The sequence below is a fragment of the Triturus cristatus genome, chromosome 2_1 (genome assembly GCF_964204655.1).
Source record: "Triturus cristatus chromosome 2_1, aTriCri1.1, whole genome shotgun sequence".
Lineage (NCBI taxonomy): Eukaryota > Metazoa > Chordata > Amphibia > Caudata > Salamandridae > Triturus > Triturus cristatus.
Window position 1 is genome coordinate 446,183,089 of NC_140581.1, and position 20,182 is coordinate 446,203,270.

Genomic DNA, 20,182 nt, shown 5'->3' on the forward strand with positions numbered 1-20,182 from the left:
AGTTGAGGACACAAGATGAAATTGTAACCATGTAGCAGCATCTTAATTGCACCAGTAAGGGCCTAACCCAAATCGTTCACTGACCTGTTGAGTTTCTGAAACTCCTGTTGACTTCAAAGAGAACCAATAACTTCTCACTAGGTGACACAAACAAACACTGCATCACATCCTAGTACCATTACAGCTGCCAGCTTGGGTTCTGAAGATCTGAAATTTGGAGATTTAGATATTACTTAGGACCATAGAGCATTCTTTAAGAATACACCTTAAAGTGGCCTGCATGACACACAAAGCAATTCACAACAATACACCCAGTTATCTGGCTCTAAAGTTGGAAAGGTTTGGAGGCTGCAGACGACTTTGAAGTGCGAGCACTTTCCTTCTGAAACCTCAATCCTTCCATAGAGCTTTCTCAGGGATTGCACCAAGGATCTGGAACTCCTTACCTCCAGTAGTTCGTGGAATCACTTCCCTTACCGCCTTCAAAAAAGAAGTAAAAATACTACTAATGAACAAATTCATGCCATAAGTTTGATTTCTATGATGTCACCGCGTCATCTTTATGATCGGAATACTTTTGCCTATCTCAGGGGGAATGGTTGAGTCCATTTTATGTATGACGAATATCACTACCCTTACTGTTCAATAATCGTATGTAGTGTAAAGCTTAGCTGGTGGTGGGTCTCTCTTGGTTTTATCTATACACTTCTTATCCATTGGGATTCGATTGTGGTTATAATATGTATGTTTGCTAGCACACTCTCCTAATGTTCTTTAACTGTATACTGTAATACGTCCTACAGTTTCACGGTCCTCTAAGTTTGTTAGTCATATATCTTTTATTCCTTTTGTATGAATTGACACTTTTGAATGTATGTATACCACCTCAACCATTTATGTTCTTGTATTGTAAAGCGCTCTGATACCCTCGTGGGTCACGTTCACGATATATAAAACTTTATAAATAAATTCTTGAAGGCAACAAAGATACCTTCCGTTTTGAAATCATATCCCTTTATGTTTAAATCTGTTTATTATCATCATTATTGGAAGAGCGATACAGTATTTTTGAATCATAAAGTCTAATCTGCTTTCCATTCAATGTGCTGTCATAAATTCCCTGCTCGAAGTACATTTTTGATACAATGCTCATATAGACATGTCCACCACAATGTACGGCTTAACGTTGCAGCTTAATTATTTTCCTATAAAACAAATCAATAACTTGAACACCCCCTCCCCTTCCAATAGTCCTAGTGCTATACACGCTACAGCTGTTAATAGTTCAGTGGTGTCCCACTTCAACCGTTCATGGGTGTTTGGTTCTTCCTTTCCGGGTCTGTCAGTCGCAGCTCTCTCATGTGTTTTGGGCGAGTGATTTCGATAAACTCTGTTGATAATGACGTTCAAAATGGTTTCCATACTATTTTGAAACGAAGTCTCAGAGCTAGTTATGGAGGCTGAAATACGTTCCATACCCAGGATGTACCATATCCTATGTAACCAACCTACGTAAGTAGGTGGGGTAGGAGTCCCCCAGTGTGTCAGGATGTTTTGAAGAGCTTCCCTCAGCGCTAGCCCCATCTGTCGTCCCCTACCGCTTTGAGTGGATACGTAATCGTATCCCTTTAAATTGGCTAGGGCTCGTTTGTGGTCTGCAACACAAGATCACGATCCACTATCCACTGCTATTTCTGTTCCATTTGACATGCTTTTCTCTACAATAATCTTCAAACAAAAACAACGTAATAGCAGTTTTGAGGTCAAATTAAAAAAAACTCATACACAGTGCCTATTTTTTCATAGACTTGTTAAAGAGGTCATAAAGGGCCTTTCCAAACTTATTCTGTTATCTCAAAAACAGAACCCAATGGTCTGCTCTATATAGTTCTAAGCTCTTTTATGACGGACCCTTTCAAACCCATTGACAGGGCATCCACCATTGTACACGATTTATGTACAGTGTGACCTTTAGGCTGCCTAAGTGAGTACATGACTCCTTATGAAGAAACTAAGTGATCGAATGGTATCCATGTAATCTATTGGATGTTGCCAATTATGGACATCAATCTGCACAGGAGATACTTTCCTATTAAAATGGTTTAAACAATGAGTACACCTTTACTCCATTCAGCACCTCTCATGGAAAGCTCCCTCTTGGTCGCGGTTATGGCTTCAACAAGAACTGCAAGCCTTTATGATAAAGGAACCATGCCATAAATTCCATAAAGGTAATGTGATGCTGTATGCTAATCTGCACTTCATAATAAAAGTTCCATTCTCTTTCCAGCAAATAGGTCTAACTACCCTTCTTTGTAATCACTACGGTTATGTGGCCTACCTTTAGCGTCTCTTTTTTAACTTAGCATTAGTTTCTAGTGGCGGTTTGCATATGCTTTTCCCAATTGTGAAATTGTCCTTTGCACATACTCATTTTCAAAAGACATTGTCGCCTTGTAGTCTGCACATTTAGTTCCAAGGTCGTACAATTCAGAACACAAGGAATTATTTTATTTTCGGTGCTCGTAGGAGATGACTTCTCTGCTGCAGTCTAGTTAAAACTTTGTTCTGCACCTCTGGCACAGTGCGATAAGCTGTCATTTTATTATACAAACAGTGTCCGTGCTGAAGTCGAATAGAGGTTCACTTCATGGCAAACTCATGATGGGATGCTGCTGTGAAGGAGGATAGCTATGCAGAAGAAGTGTGCAGGCTTACACACTCAAGACAGAGTCTATTCCTTAATGCACTAAGTACGGCTTCCTGACATACAATACCAAGGTATGGGGTTGAGTCATTCCAGTAGGCTTCCCGAGGTAAGGGTACTCCTGTTATGCTCTCTTTAGCGTAGAGATATTAGGAATAGATAGGAGTAATGTTAGTAACATTATGAACAATTAACTTGGTTGAATTGTTTGTGTTTTTCACAATTCAAATAATGCTTATTGAAATGATGTCATCTTTTTCATAATCGCAGTTCATGTTATATTTACGAAGATCAGAACTTTTCAATATACATTTGAAAATGCAAAACTGTGTCTTTACTTTGTGACACTCTGGGCATGCACAACAAAGGGGTAGATCTATTTCCCAGATTCCCTTGGGAATCTGAGAGTAATGGTCTAGGTTACTGCCACCATCTGTTACTCTGTAAGTTTAGGAGTTTAGATGCAGTACTGTGTAGGTTTAGGAGTTTAGATGCAGTACTGTGAACTAGCCAAACAGACCAACAATTACTGATTATAGGGTAAGACCAGGCCCCTGTATTATGAAGTGTTGTTCTACATACACAGTCCTACTAGATATGTAGGACCGTATAACACTACTAATCATCAGCGAAAACGATCCAGTCCTTGCCTTGGAAACGTTGGCTCAAATTCTACTTGTGCCAGATGAGACATTCGCAAACATGACCAGCATTATTATATTATATTATATGCAGAGTTTTCTAAAGGTCGGATATGTGTGGTATTGTCTCTGCAAAATCTTACCTGTATTAGGTGGAAGTGTCTGCTTGCAAGAATCTCTCGGGCTCCTCGGTCTCTTTCCATGGACTGTCGTCCGAAATGTTTCTATCTGCCTCCCATTGCTCACATAGTTTTTGAGTTTATCTGTTCCGTGACCATCTTTCTGTACATCCATAAAATCTGTGTGGTCTCTAATATTTCAATCAACAATTTGTGCTTCTATGAGTCAGACTCTGGGATGTTCACCCTTCCAGTAAGATCCTTTGCCAAAGCAAGTCTCAACTGCAAGTACTAGAGAATGAGTACTTGTTTATGTCAAACTATTGTAGCTTGAAAATGACTTCATATTTCCTTGTTACCGTGTCTTTTAACTTAGAAATACCAATAATGTCCCCTCATTGAAAGTCCTTCTAGTGCAACATTGCAGCTTGTTGGTTGCCTAGCCCCAATGGCTTTTCCATCACATTCCACTTCAGTAGTCTGTTAGGTGTGTCTGAAATTTGTAACATCCCTTTCATTTTGCTGGGTAGCTGGTTCATGAATTTTCCCATGTATTCCTGGATCCATCCCGAGATCTGAGTCATTAATTTCACCACAACTCTCAGCCAAGTACAGCAATAATACTGCATGTTCTGGGATGGCTATCCCTCCTCCTGGCTGTTAGCAATACAGGGTCCTGAGAGCTATCCAGGGATGATTGGTATTCCAATGTAATTTTCACAATGCTCCTTTACTTCGAGAAAATGTTTTGGTACCCAAACCAGTGAGGTCCACAGGCATTATAGTATTTTGCTCTGCACCACAATCTGAGATATATTTCCTGTCTGACTATGAATGTTAGTTTTGGGTTGTATGGGTGGGGAGTAATTTCAATAAAAGATGTTCTCTTTAAATGTTCCAATAATTGGCTGTATATTCATTGTATTCTGTTGTTGCAGGTCTTTTGAAATATAGAACCCCAGTTATTTAAAGTTCGGTCTCTAATCTTTTTCTCTACTTTCCCATGGGTCACTCACGATTCCCTTTCATGTGGAATACCATTAATTTATCCACATTTAATAAAGAACTGCCATACCTCTTAAGGATATCTATAAGCTACCAATCCTCCCGTTCTGATCTCAGAAAATGGTGCTCCAAAGGTGGGAGGATGTGTGTGAGTGATATTTTTAACACTGTTAATACTCCTATGGGCCGTTGTGTTCATTACCGTTGGCACCCTGTGTTTACGTTGGATTCTGAAGCCCAAATATTAAACAGTGAAGAAAGATGTATGGATTGGGGTGTTCGTGGTTCCCCATGTACAGGAGGAAATTTCTTGTTCTTTGACCAATGCACGCTCTACGGTTAAACATAATACGTAAATAGAGGAGCTGATCCTAATGCAGGACTTAGATTGTTTGTTTGTTGCGGAGACCTGGGCGAAGGAAGAGTCAGGATCTGATTTAGTAAGGGGTCACCCCTCCAGACTACACTTTTGCTCGGCTTGATCGTCCCCTGCATTAAGGAGGAGATCTGGCTATTATCTCTAAGAATTTGGTTAATTGCACTTTAGAGCCTACTAGCTTGATTTCACCTGGCACCCTGGAAATGGCACGGTTTAGAGTCAAAGCGAATAAAACTACCCACTCAGGGTTTTTGGTCTCTCGCCCCCTGGGTCCCACAGTAATTTTATCGAGGCATGAAGCCTAGCACTGGAACCCTACATTGCAAACCGCAATTTCACTATTTTGGGTGACTTTAACTTAATTTTGAAAGATACAGGGTGCAATGATTGTGTTCCTAGAATTCATGAAGGTTTTCAAATTCTCTCAATTGGTCAACTCCTCTATTCATATAGCACGTCATACATTAGATGGTGTTCAGCTTTGGTGAAGTGAGATCTTTTCCAGTTAAGTTGGACATATCACCTAACGTTAACCTTTAAAATCACTCTGCAGAATGATATAGAACAGATGCAGTGCATACCCACTACATATAGAAGGGGAAGTAAAATATCCCCACAAGACACACAGCAGATGTTTTTAATGCTTGGGTGACAACTGCTATTGCTCAGATCGCCCCCATTGTTAATAAGACTGGTATCAGAACTAAAGCATCCACCCCCTGATTCTCAGAGGAATTAAAAGACCTCAGAAGTCCGTGTCGGAGGCAAGTACGGAGATGGAGGGCAATCCTTACTTCTGAAGAGAGGAATAAGCACAAACAGTTTATTCTCAGGTACAAGTGTGCCATCATAGCTGCCAAGTCTTTGTATTTTGTGAGTAAAGTAATACCTGCCACCAACACTCCCAATGAACTTTCTAAAGTGGTGAAAAATCTCTCCACTCTGCTAGTGCAGCAAGCTGTGGAAAACTCACAAGGTTTTTGCAACAGCACCGCTGTTTAATTAAGGGATAAGAGCCTGAAGATATTTTCTGATTTTATTGTGAATGAGGATAGTCTCCCTCCCCTTCAAAGGTAAAGAGGATGATTTGATAGACCCAGTAACTACTGCTACATTGTCTACCTTCCCCTTCATATCTCTCTTGAAAGTTAAAAATCTTATGCATATGACATCTGGTTTGCCTAATTAACAATATCCTCCCAAAATCTTTTACAACTGGTACTGGATCAGATTACTGCCTTTCTTGAAAAGATCTATAATCAGATACTTTTAACGGGAGAATTTACCCAACTATGGAAGAAACCCAGTGGGGATCCTGAGAACTTAAAAAATCTTTATCCTATTTCTCTCTTATTTGCGCCGGCTAAGATTTTTGAAAATTACATAAACCAGGAATTTGCCAAGTTCATCATCACCCAGGACCTTCTGGACCCCTCTCTGAATGGTTTTCAGAGTAGTTATAGTACTGAATCGGCTTTGCTTGCTGCTGCAGTTTGGCCAAACTGATGCAGTAATTTGGTTTTCAGGCGTTGTCCTATTCAGACGACACCCGAATCATTGTTTCCATAGCAGATGACATGCAGCTGGTTGCAGAAAATTTAGAATGTTGTATGACTGAAATCAGCATCTGTATGAAGGAGAGTTGGCTGTAACTTAAGGCCAGAAAAAAATAGATTTTGATCTTTGGGGAACGGGCATCTATGTGGTCAGAACTGTGGTGCCGGAGACATGCGGCCCCCTACCTCTCGTGGTGTACTCGGCGAACAACCTTGGGGTAATCTTTGAAAATATCCTTACTTGTGACTCTACGGTTAAGACAGCTGTGAGTTCTTGCGTCTTCATTATTAAAACTCCTAAAAAATGTTTTTCCTTTCATACCAGTTGAGCTTAGAGTTGCAGTGTTCATTGTGCTTATTACATCTCGTCTTGACTAATACAGTGCCCTGTATTTAAACATTAACAAGTCCACACGGACTAGACTTCAGGACATGGAAAATGCGGCAGCTCGACTGGTTACCCAAATGTATGTCACTCAGGGAGGGTATCTGTTCCCTCACTGGCTGTCAGTCAAGAAACAAGTGTTCTTCAAAGCCCTTTGTTTGGTTCATTCGTCTCTCCACCTTCTGCTGAGAACTGGTTTTTACTGGTACATCCCTAAGAGACAACTGAGGTCATCGTCCCTTAGAAAGGTGATAATACCGAAATTTGGGATGACCAGGTGGGGTGGTCACACTCTCAGTTCCAGCTGCTAAGTTGTGGAACACTTTGCCCACCCACATTGCAAGCTCAGCCACTCATGTAGCCTTTCGTACGCAACTGAAAACATGGCTTTTGTTCCTCCTTTGATGGTAGAGTCTCTCTTCATTTTAATAGTCTGCTCATTAGTGTTAGTGCTTTGACACCTTTGGGTATTATGTGCCATATAAATACTAAAATCAAAAATATATATATATGTTGCCTTACTATGCAGTTGCATGATCTCTCATGTATACATGCAAATTCTTTTCATACAGTAATACACATTATCCCCTCCCTGAGGCCATCTGAATCAGACCATGAGTGTGTTGCACCTAATCCACTCCGCAAGAGATTACAGAATTAGAGCAAACAGTAGTGGTGATTGGGCACAGCAGAACAAGAGAGAGAAACACAAGGAAATAGAAGAACAAAGAGTAAGATAGATAAACAGTCAGAAAAAGAGATAGCAAGTATGAAAAATAACCTGCAAGAGTTTGACAGAGGTGCTGGGGAGTTTTGTGTTGTTGGGTTAAAGTGGCATGAGGTTCAATCAAGACTAAGCAGCCTAATTGGGCAGCCCACATGCATCCTATCAATGACTGGCTTTACATGGACCGAGATGGCCCTGTGATCCAACTAGAGCTCAGTACAACGCTGACAATTGAGTGCCTGTGCCAGTGAAAGGCCCTGAAACATATTAAATGGATGAAGCGCCCTACACAGGCAACTCCCTTATGGGCGGGCAATTGGTGATACTCAGTCACGTGTTTAGGGCATGGGACAAAATAGGGATAGCTCCATTAGGGGATGTCTGGGCTATCTAACACATGAAATCTTATGCAGTCCTCGGAACTGAGTTAGACCTGCACATATCACAATTCTTAAAGTTCCTCCAATTAAGGCAACCCTGGAGACACATAAGCAGGCCCTCGACCCCATCCCAGATGACAACCCACTTGAGGCTCACCTTGCTTTCGAAGTATTCAAGAGCAAAGAGGTCACCAGGCTTTACAGAACACTGGTAGTTAACTCCCCAGATCTTCTGATTACACTGCAGGAACTACTTAGGCATTGCATGGACTTGGGCCTCAGAGCTTCCCGAAGTCTTTTGTCTGGTATGTCCCTCAACGTGATTTAAGGTCTTCTAACTCTCGGCTGGCCGTTATTCCTAGGGTGAGGAAGGCTAATTGGGATGGTAGAAGCCTCTCCTGCGTGGCAGGCAAACTTTGGAATACCCTGCCTTCCTCCCTCAGGTCTCAACTGAACAGGCTCTTTTTTAGGAAATTGCTCAAAACTGGCTGTTTTGTGTATGTAACTCTTTTTCCTGACTAGTGGCAGCATTGGTTTCAAGACGTTTCAGCATATGCGTGCTTTAGAAAATATGCGTGTTTTAGAAAAGATTTTCTTCCTTACTATGATGACTGGCGAGGTGCAAAAACACAAGCTGCGTCTGGTACAATTCAAATACTTCCGCATATAGAGTATACACCAAAGACATTTCACAAAATGAGTAGATCCCTGACTGCTGAAAAGCACCTGCTGTCACAGAGCGATGGGAACCCTGCTACATATGACCTGGGATCTCCCAATGATCCACACACACTGAACTAGAATCCACAATACCCTTCGCAGTATCCTTGGTTACCCTGTGCACCATGAACCTTTGCAATACTGGGCATACACAAAGGGTGGTATGGCACAAACTGGGACAAGATACTGTATGATATTGGTGGTTTGGTAGCAAAAAGGGACAGAGCCAAACACTAGCGCTCACCAGAAGCTTCTACACTGGCAGAGTGGCTACACTGCATGGACCAATGTGCACTAGCCGAGCCCACCGTATATAAAGGCCCCAGTTGTCCTGGGAAACACAGAAAGGTATGGGGCAATTGGATGGAACATTTTCATGGTGTACTACCATGAGCCACCGTTGATGTATTCCAGGAGCCTGGGGTATCGCTTACTTGGGCACCGCAACTTCTATTTATATGGCTTGGTTGTAACACTGTGTCACAAAGCAGCAACTCCAGATGTACTGGTTCCTGTGTTTGTTTGTTGTTGTCTCTTAGCCATGAAAACTGCAATAAAGCGAGTTTGAAAACAAAATGACTCGATTTTAACTACATTCGATCGAGATGTTTTCCCAATGTTCATCTGCTGAAGGGATTTGCTATCTCTTTGAGAGTGAAGACCATTTCTGAGGCTTCACTTTATGCTGGTCCTAGTCAATGAGTTTAGAACTGATAGCATATTATTTTTCTTGGGAAACCAGTGTCCTTTCTAGACACTCTACACACAGTTGCATGACACTTTCCCGGTATTTCAGAAAGCTTATTGTTCTGTTAAGAAGGATGGTTTATATGTGTCTAAGTCACTGATGCCTAATTAATCACAGAGTAAGTCCTTGTTTCAATTTTTGATGATTCACTACCTCCATGTCTATTAAGTACTGTGTGTGTGTCTACATTCTATACCCCCTTTGCTTTTCTCCTGCCCAATGAAGATCAGCCAGGAAATAATCCAACTGGACCACGATTTGTGAACATATGGGTGTAGGCTGTAGCCTGCATAGATTTCTTCCTTCTAGGGTCTTTCACCCCAACTAAAGCAATAACCTTAGTCACTGGCGTGCTTGCCATTACGCCCGCTTTAATTCCTCATGATCTATATTCACTCTTTCTGTGATCATAGTGAAGTCTCTTCCCATAGAGTACTGCACTACTAGAGGCTTCAAGGAACAGTTTTGTTTCATTTAATTCCTCTTTATGGGGAAGGGATGTAAACATGTTGCTTGCTAAAGCGCTCCTCAGATCATATTGCACCGTTCCCGATTATCCCTATATATATTTGTGTTAATGCCAACAGAGCATGCTTCTGAAGCAGAATTTCTACCTCTAGGATCCAGTTTCCAGCCTTGTGTGTACCTCTTTCATGTGTAATACTCTTCCCTCTTATCCAGCAAATGTCTCTTACTGTGACAGGAAATCTAGTCTCGCACATTAGACTTAATTAAACACAGCTTCCTTTTATTTATCTTATTGTGTAGTGTATTCACATTACATTACATCAAAGTTAATAGTGTCACGTTTTATTTTTTATTGTTTCCGACTACAAGTCAAATCACATCTATGTTTCTACACATGTACTTTTTGCATTGCTAAACATGAAAAGTCTTTCCAACCCTCTAATCTCCCCCATCTTCCAGCACCCTCCCCAACACGGACCTTCACTCCTGCCTCTTTTTTCCCACCAGAAAATTGCTAATTGTGCCTGATGTATTTCTCTATCCCCTACTTCCTCTAACATGTATCTTACCTCGATGTTCCTGTTAGATTCTAGATTTAGATTAAATACCCAATAATTTACATTCAACAATGTCTTTTTAGGCTTGCTACTCACTTTTACTTCTGTTTTGACTTCTCCAAATTAGTTCTCTTTATTCCCTTCCCTTCTTCCAAGTTCCTTCACAGTGTTTGTTCTGGGGTTCTACATTGCGCATCATTTCCACTTGCCTGCGCTGCACATCCCCTTTCCTCCACCCAATTCAACACCTCCCTTGGAATTTCCTATCGTTTTCCATTTCCACATCCATTTAAGCTTTGTAAGAACAGCAGCATGTATATTATGTCCATGGCCTGCAGTTTTGTTTTTACGTCTTCTAACGTTCTTCTGAGTTTCTGGATCTTCCTCATTTGATCTTGGAAGGCTAGAATTTTATTTGAGTCCAAAAGCACCTGCTATATCTTGCTGCTTCTTCGTAGTATGGATCTCACGGTTATGACTGTTGGTGGCCCAGGTACCGGTCTACAGCCCAGCACCTTGCTTGCTCTTCCCTGTACAATTCCTGTTGGCATTGGTTGGTATTTAACTTTCTTTTAAGCCCCTTTCAGCATACCATTTACCTTTGGGGGATTCCTTAAGGTTTTACCATTTACATTTTCTGTGCATAATTTTCTTCCTGTGTTCCTCTGTCCTGCACTCTAACCTTCAGGTACACAAGATGCCCTTCTGCTTATCTTATTCTACAGTGTTATGTAGGACTTGGTTTATTAGTGATGTAGCGCAAAATCCATCTTCATGTGTAGGGGTGCATCATAATCACATGTGTAGAACGCATCCACATATAATCCTTTTTTATGTTAACCTAAGTGTTAGGACAATGTAATAACATAAAACGTGATGTATTTAGGCCACTATATAGAATACGTGAAGAATTAATGTGGAATAATCAAATGTAACCAGCAGAAAATACTAACAGAAGCACTAGTGTTGTGCAACTGTCAACCATTTATTATTGAATGTGTTTATTAATACATTTTTGATGTAGGTAGGAATATTAACCAAATGTGCCTTATTTTCTATGCAGTTTTGTAAAGCTCATGTTCAATTTCTCTTATGTCGGCTGAATCTTGTAGGCCTGAAACACATTCCCCTGGCAGCTCTCGCATAAGAATTAGCAGTTTGAATTTCAGGTGCATGGTAGATTTTGTTCTTTCTCACGTTTGTGTTGCAGGTGGAAGAAGCACCCTTGTCAGTTAGAATAATGTCTTTGTTTCAAGATTTAGGCAAAGAGAGAAGAGGATACATTGGCAGTTACTGCTCATACTGAAAACTGTTGTATTTTCTCACTGGAGAAGGCCTGGGAATCAAGGTGATCTTGTTGCTGTTCAGGAACATCGCCGTTCTGTGGAAAATCACCTATGAGAACGTGGTCTGATCAGATGGCGTGACCCAAAAGGAATCCTGGGAAGATACCTGTGATATTGGAGCATTGCAAGTAGGGAAAGAGCCCCACTTCTTTGCCTTTGGAAGGAGAGCATCTTAGAACGAGCTCTGTCTCTATAGCTTCACGCTACCTGACCCATTGTAGTAGAGAGACTTCTAAGGAAGACTCCACATGCTGAAACCTTTACCTATCCTGGCCCGAAGAATGTTTAAGTAGGGATGTCATGTTAGTATTAGTGTAGGGATAGATTAATGCGTTATTTCCATCAACCCTCGATGCAGGGTAACTTGGACTCGTGCTTTTTGATTCTCTGCATCCTATTTCTTGAATTGTCTTTTGCATGCTGCAACGCCTCAACCTTATTCGCAGATTTGGCTCTATGTTGGTTACAATGTATTTCTACACACTTGTTTTGAAGTGTCTCCATGTCCAGTTATTTTTGGCTTTGTAATAAATCAACTAACCTTACTTGGTAGTCTGTGGTTACTATGGGTCTAGTGAAACTGCGGTTGAATTAATTGACATTGTTAACGACTTCACTCCCCGCCACGCTTTCATGCTGAGAAAAAGTACCATCGACTTGCGGTTCTAGAACAGATCTAGAACATACGGGACCAGCCCCTTCAGTAGCATGTCTACCATTATCTCTACTATTTTCATTACCAATGATACTCTAGAGTGATCACTTTCAGTATCATATCTGTAGACGCTCCAAGCTTATTCTCTGCCTCCAGGTCTGTGGGACATGTACTCTCACCTCCTTTTCTCCCTTCCCCATTTAGTAGCTGTACAGGTGTTGGTTTCCCAGAGGTGGTGTCCTTATTGATACTTCCCACCTGTGGGTTAACTGGGCCCTTTTGCTTCTGTAGTCATTCATCGATAATCACTGAGAACATCCACCATCTCCATGGGGGCTTTAGACCCACCCCCTTACTCACTTCCAAACATAGGCTTCTTCTGTTCCATGGTCAGTAGTGTAAAAGCTGCTCCTAGCAGAGCCTTCTCATACAGGAGCCTTGCATCCTTAGCTGCTGTACTGCCATTCTCCTAAAAGCTGATCTTCTTCAGTGCTTGCTGTCCCTCACTGCAGCCTCCCTGGAAATACTGAATACAACCGTAGCGATCAGGCTATTATGTATGAATGCATAAGAGGCACTTAAGACTGCTTTCCAAACAAATCATTTTACATTTTCAAATAACTGGAGACTACAAGACAATGGCCCAGGTCACACCTAGCGATATTGAAGGGTGACAGGTTTAATTTGAAATCTACAGGTATTTGGTTGAATGGACCTTGTTATAGTAGACAGTGGGTTTTGCTGTGCGACCTTCTCTGACATCAGTCTCATAATTTTTGCAACATAATAGACCTGGGATGGACATATAGGATTATGTTTAGTGTAATATCAAACATGGGGCTGGAGACCGCTTTGAAACAAACAAGAATATTAAGCGCACCTGTACTAACATTGTAAATCAACCAACCATCTGTCTCGAAATCTAGGAGAGTAGGATCAATTCTTTAATGTCGAAATTTTAAAAGTCTCTTAGCATTATTTTGAGTGACATTGGTTTTTTCGGGCTGTGGGGATGCAGTTCTATCTCTGTTTGGTATCATGCAAAATGATCACGGATTAGAGCTAATTCGGAAAAAGTCTGAAAACATTTGCATTTCAATATACACACTTTGCAACCTACGTGATGTTTGTCAACTTTGCACAAACCTTACAGGCAAAATTTCAATTTCCTCCAGTCTTATTGAACAGTTTGTCTGAATATTAAATAGCATGTTTAAACTCAGATGAGATTTGTTTGTTGTCCATGTCAAAGACCTATATTAAGCACAACAATATCAGAAAAAGAAGTTCATTAAATTTCATTGTGTATTATTAGCAACAGAGTATGAACAATTTTTATATAAATTTGACAAGTGTTTTCATTGATTCAAATAACAAAAGCTAAATTGAGCCTGCCAGATATTAAGGTGTAGTATGTGGAGTTCCTAGTATGAAGAGTAGTTGTTAATAATAATGTTTTCAGAAGAAATGAATCCAACGTTTTGTAGATTTTCGATCTGATATTTCTGATTCTCTTTTGATTTGACACTAGGTGAGTTGGGATGGGAGCTCTACCACAGGCGCCAAGATAGTGCAGCTCTATACAGTGCGATCATGGAAGCCGGTAAGGAAGAAGGAATTGACAACTTTGGCACCTATGCTATGAATGCATTGAGGCTCGAAAAGGCTTTTCGGGGCTGGGGAGCAGAGGTAAGAAATCCTTCAGTATTCTTTAACACAGCTTGACCAAAAGTGATCCAACCAACATGGATAGCAGGAAAGTAACCTATGTATCCATTGCAGGGAGCTAGACAGGAATGTAGGCAGGAGCCATAAATGGGGCATGATCAGTGTTGGGCATATGTGGGGTTGGGTAAGCATTTCTGTGTGTGTGTGTGTGTGTGTGTGTGTATTTGTTGAGTTGAAAAGTTGAGCTATGTGTAGATGCGGATTGTGAGGGACAGAAATGTCAGTAAGAGGATTTACATCCAAAAACATAATAGATACATTTTGGAGTCATCCATTGCAAGGTACCAGACCTGGATGAAATAAACAGACTTTGTCGTCAGAGGTGGTGTCCCAACGGCTACATTAAGTGATTAGTAACAGGCAAATTTTAAGAGCTTATTGGGAGGAAAGATGATCCTGGATATTTCTTATTTGGACCAGAAGTGAGACCACATTTTTGCCCTCTGTACAATCTATGTGGAGCCTCTCAGTTTGATTCTGTTTGACTTAGTGATTTCAATTTTAGAACAGAGCATTTGACAAAGGCTATGTCTTCATAATTTCCTGAGAAGGAAAAATGGTTGGTTCTATTCCATGTGCAGGGCAATCTGGGTGATGCAGAGGGCCTTTATTTAAACTATTCTGGCTTCTGAAAGACAGTGGAAAGCTGTCTCAATGTGGTCCTCCAGCTGAAGATGCAGAAGATGTCAGTATTCTGGATCTGTTGGAGTCTGTCTAAAAGATATTAAAGTACACTGAGATGGAGAAGACTGGCATAAACCAAACATGAACACAGACCAAAAATGACCTGAGCCCTGAGAGAGAAAGACGGGAAAGGGAAATTTCTTCTAAAGAGTCTCACTCAATGGAAGTAGGTCATCACCACATGTGCAATCTGAATCCAAGGTGACTCCTAGACTTTTCAAAGATGGAGGAGGGAAGAGGGGCTTACACATTTCTCTAGACTACCAGAGAGAGTACACCGCTTGTGTCAGAAATCCTTGTTTTTGGTTTTGTTTTCATTTAGCTTAAAATGTGTTTATCCAAACTATGGAAAGTTAACATTGATCTCATTGGTTTCGGTTTGGGCAGAACGTGTATGTTATTAGCATAGTTTTAGCAAGATAGTCGAACAGATTCAATCACAAAGGGTAGTTGTTTGAGGAAGTTGTTTTAATAGGATTGTTTTTTAGAGAAACTTATTAATCCTAGGTGTGACCTCAATAAGGTGTACGAGGTATACTGGACATATAAATGGAACCTCAAAATCACCAGTGTTCGTGTGCTCATTGGAAAGCCGTGCTTAGGGGAGAGGATGTAGCCTTACGGCTAGAGCGGTCGATCTCGAAGCTGGGGAACCAAGTTTGAATCTCAGCAGGGATGTTCAACATCCTGTGATTCTGGGAAAATCACTTAGTCTCCCCGAGCCAAATAAAAATAAATGTGCCCATCTGTACCTAAACTGGTGCTCCTGTGAAGCGCTCTGATACCTGATATCTTCAGGGTGAGTTTGCGCTATATTAAAAAAAAAAAAGTCATTAGAAATGGATGGTATAAAAAATTGAAGATTTTTCTGTGCTTAAGCTGTCAAAAATGTAAATGATCTGCCCCGAACAGGAATCGTTGATGCAGGGAAACACCATAAGATTACCAGAAGATGAGTATAGAGTTTGTGGGGAAGTATACGTCCTAATGCTTGATCCGATAATAGTCAAAGCATTCCTGGTTAAGTTTGCTACAATGGACCACATTTCAGCCAGCAAGCTGAAATTTCACATCGCAAAAGATGGCCGCAGAATAGGAGCGCTCCCAACGAGCTTCCGGGTTGGGGAATACCAAATTGATAATTATCCCCTGGCATACCCGACCATCCGACCCCCTTTTACACGATTTCAACTACTGATCGAAGGAAGCTCAACGGAATTACCACCTGGAATCGATTCACCAAGGATCCAATTGTCCGCACTGTGCCCTCCTCGCTGCTCTGCTCCCGGATCAAGCCAGCCGAACCGGTCTTGAGGTGTCCGACAGTAATCCGACGCTCTTTTCCTTGTGCTCCCATCCAGGAGCCGGGCCACCGGTGTCGTGGCCCCACCGAGCGGGGACTGGAGGCGCCGTACAGCTCCGGCCTGACCTGGGGCGCTTTCCGGAGATCCGACGCCTTCCTCCTGCCCCCCAGCCGGGTCTGATACTCCCAGGACCTTGCCCTCCGAAGTCGACCACCTACGATCTGCCGCATGGTCCTCTACGCTCCCACCCAGCAACTATCCCTTCAAGTTCGCTACTCCACTGAGCGGGTACCTGAGTTGTTTTCCGGCCCTGGCCTTTCTCTGGACGTTCTCCCGAATACCGACGCCATCTTCGTTGCTCCCACCCTGGGCTTGATCCCTCCAGGACCTAGCCCGCTGTGGGGAGGGGGTGTTGTGACCGAGGCAGAGAGAGTCCTCCGCCTCCAGCCACAGTGAGACTAGGCTGGCCTGGCATCGGCCCCGCTGCTCCACTTGCCTGACTATTCTACCGGGCCACTGGCATGCCTCCACCCATCTCCTCATCCACTGTATTTGTTGCCTGGCGCAGCAACCGGGCTGGCCCCCCCACTGTCGCATCTTTGAACTCCTGCTGGTTTCCGTCTTTGGGGAATCTTTGGTCTCGACCAGCCACCATGGCCCCTAAGTCCTGAACAATCCTCCAAAATGGCTACTGACCTGCCCCCCGTCCCACTTTTGAAACTGCCGACTCCTACCGACTTTCTGCTTTTCTGGGGGAGGATTATGACTTGATTTGCCTCCACTGCCTCCAAGCCTTTTTTCCAACTATCCTCCACCGACTGCTGCGGGGCCCCCGCCTGCCCAGGCCTTCTGTCCGGACATTATTCCTGCGTCCCTTTCACCCTCTCCTGATGCACTGACTCTGGTGCGATCAGCGTCCTTGGCGCTCCTTCTGCTTTTGCCCTGAGATTTCTCCCCTTGGAGGGCCTGTGCTCCTATACACACTCCACCGCCGATACTGCAGTCACGGAAGTAGTCCCTGGATAGTGGGCTGAGGGGACGTCTGGTCTATTCTTTACATCGCCATTTCCTTACCTCGGGGCACCTGGTCTCAACTCTCTAGTGTGAAGCCCAGTTTCCCTGTGGTTCGTTATTACTGAAACCGTCCTTCCTCCTTTCTATAACATGGCGGTGACTCTCCTGAACTCGCCCCACAAGATGGCGAGCGGCGGTGCACTCCGTGCAAGGCCATAACGAATCGCATCTACTCCCTCCGCCTGGACTACCACCTGGATTTCTTTTGCCTGATTTTTCATTTCCCCGATTTGGTCCACCTGAGTTGACTATTTGCAGATTCCCCCACCACACAAACATCCACCTAATGCCTGCCCCCGACATCGCGGCCTTGCTTGCCTTTCCTCCCTGGCAGCTGCTGGTCACTCAGGGTATATTCCACACCCTATGGCCTTATAGCCTTTGACCTCCTATTTTAAGAATCCTTCCTCCTTAACAGGCTAAATCATCACTGCCTATTACCCCCACTCGCAGTCTAGGTGAGTGCTTCGAATTTGCCTTCATGCCCGATGCCTTTCTAACGTTGTCACTCGAGCAACATCCCTCATGACCTGCCTCTCATGCGTGCCCATTATGACTGTCTATTCTCTCGCCATTAGACTGCTAGCGCCTCCCGTTCCTCACTCAATCCTGCTGCGCAAACATGCTGGCTGACCAGTCCCCCCTTGTGAGCCCACCATTTAAATTCTTTTTATTTTTTAAAACAATATTTTTCTTTTCTTTTTGCTCCTCTCAGGATCTCCATCGGAACAGCGTTGTTAACATTTGGGCCGACCAGTCCCCTATGAGCCCACAGCAGAACGTTTTTTTTTTCTTGCCGCCTCTTTCATTATCTTTCAGTCACTGGGTTCCCCACTCCAACAGCTATCTAAATACCAGCGCAGAACGGACTCTTCTGTGAGCCCACAGATTAATCTTCAGTCCTTAGTAACTGCCTGTAATCCTCTGACGGATGCTTAAATGATCTATACACAGTGCCCAAATTTTGCTTTTTTTATCCATTGCTTATTTAATTTTCGTGTTGCTCTTTTTACTTATTGCCACATTGCTAATTAGTGTGATCTCTAAACCACTAGTAACTGCCTGTAATCATCCGACTGATGCTAAAATGCTCTATTCACAGTGCCCAATTTTTGTTGTTCTTTTTATCTATTACTAATTTAATTTTGGTTGTGCTCTTCTTACCTATTGCCACATTGCTAATTAATGTGATCTCTAAATCACTCTGGTACTACAATGGCTGTTTGTTTCTCTTACTTTCTGTAGTAATGTTACTCCTTATTAGTACTCTGACTCATATTTCCTCAGGTCCCCCTGACTACTTTTCCCACTACTCCTTCCAACGTCCAAGCCCGTCCAGGTCTTTCAAATTTTCTAATACTCTCTCATTTTAATCATTCCAAATTGTCGAACCGCCCTCCTGTATTTTTCTGACCTCTCTCACTTTCTTTCTCTCGCCCGATTTTGCACTCCCCGTCACTAAATCTCTCTATATCCCTCCCCTCTAGCACATACCTCCCCCTTACGTCAACCTCCTTACCACTCACTCCTCGTTGTCGCCCTATTCTGTTAATATCACTCCACCCTCCCTTCTTTTCTCCCCCATTTCCTCCAACTAATTGACTAATCATGTCCTACCTCAATCTCGCTCTCACCTCCCAAGACCCCTCCCTCACTAGACATGGCCCCATCTCTTGGACCATTCCTATCCCTCCCAACCTTTCCAAAAACGCGACGAAAATTTTTAAACATAAATTACTAATCCGTCATCCTGAAACCTTAATTGTTGATAACTACCACAGCCTCATGTCCCCTATAAAAACCATCTACATTTTCTACTCCAAACGCCCCACCAAATGGAAAAGCACCTTCCAACGCCACCTCCCAGTCACTAAATCTAGCAAAATTCCTTACAGATTCAAACTATTTACTACTCCTTCCCCAATTTTTCCCAGTGAAATTGACATCTCCATTTTCAAAACTGGTAATATCCTCATACAAGCCTCCGAACACCACCTCTCCATCTTCGAGCATCATTTCAGCACCCTGTCCCCCCAGTTATCCATACCTACACCTCTCCCCACACCTTCCCAACCCCAAGACCCTCCCTTGTTCTCCCCTGCCTCCCCGACGCTAACCCTTCTTCCCCTAGACATCTCAAATCTTAATGATATATCCCATTCTACAACATCCAATCTATCACCCTCTCTTGAATCCCCCCCCATAACATCTCTAATTCACACACCATCTCCCAAACTACCATGCCCCCCAATGACCGATACCTTCTGACCGCTAACCCCACCGGCCTCAAACCCCTCGCCTTCCCCCAAGCTGCCCTCCTAGCTCGCACTACTATACCCCCTCCTGCCCCTACTCCTCCCTCTATGAAGTACACTCCAACCCCTAACTCTGATGTTGCTTCTCCCCACACCCCTTACAACCGCTCTTCTTCTCATACCCTATCTCCTGCCTCTATAATTGTCCCATCCTTCTCCACGCCTCTCCCTCCATCTCACTGCCTGAATACTCCTCTCTCCCCCACCCCCAGGCCTCCCCACTCCCACAGCTTCAGCATTCCTCTCGCACCACCCCAGGCCTCTCACCCTCTCCGAATACCTGACCTCCTCCCCCGGCCAACTCAGAACCTACCTTCTCCCCCCCCCTCTGCCCCAACGGCATCCCACCTCACTCTTTTAACTCAGACACTTTGCAACATTGACTGCAATATTTCTACCTTGGTAACCAAACTCTCCCAACCCTAGAACCCACCCCTTTTGGTCCACTTCTCCATGCTCTGGCCTTCAAAAGCTCCCTAATCCCAAACATTGGAAAACCATGCCACTACACAACCGTACACACAGACCTTTTCGCACCTTGAGCGACTACTCCGATTCTGACCTCTCCGACCTCTGCAACTCCTACCTACAAAAGACCTCACTTACGGATCCTTCCCTTCCTCACTCCAACATCCCTGTTATTATGGGGACTAGCCGAATCCAATCTTCTCCCTGATGCCCCAG

General features: G+C 43.1%; 1 protein-coding gene across 1 annotated transcript in view; it reads left to right on the top strand.

Annotated features, from left to right (window-relative positions):
• The window catches only part of DMGDH (dimethylglycine dehydrogenase), a 530,714-nt gene that overhangs the window by 371,938 nt on the left and 138,594 nt on the right, over nt 1-20,182 (top strand). Inside the window, exon 13 of the mRNA XM_085632255.1 lies at nt 13,925-14,082. Within this exon, the coding sequence (XP_085488381.1) occupies nt 13,925-14,082 (158 nt within the window). The remainder of the gene's footprint in view (nt 1-13,924; nt 14,083-20,182) is intronic.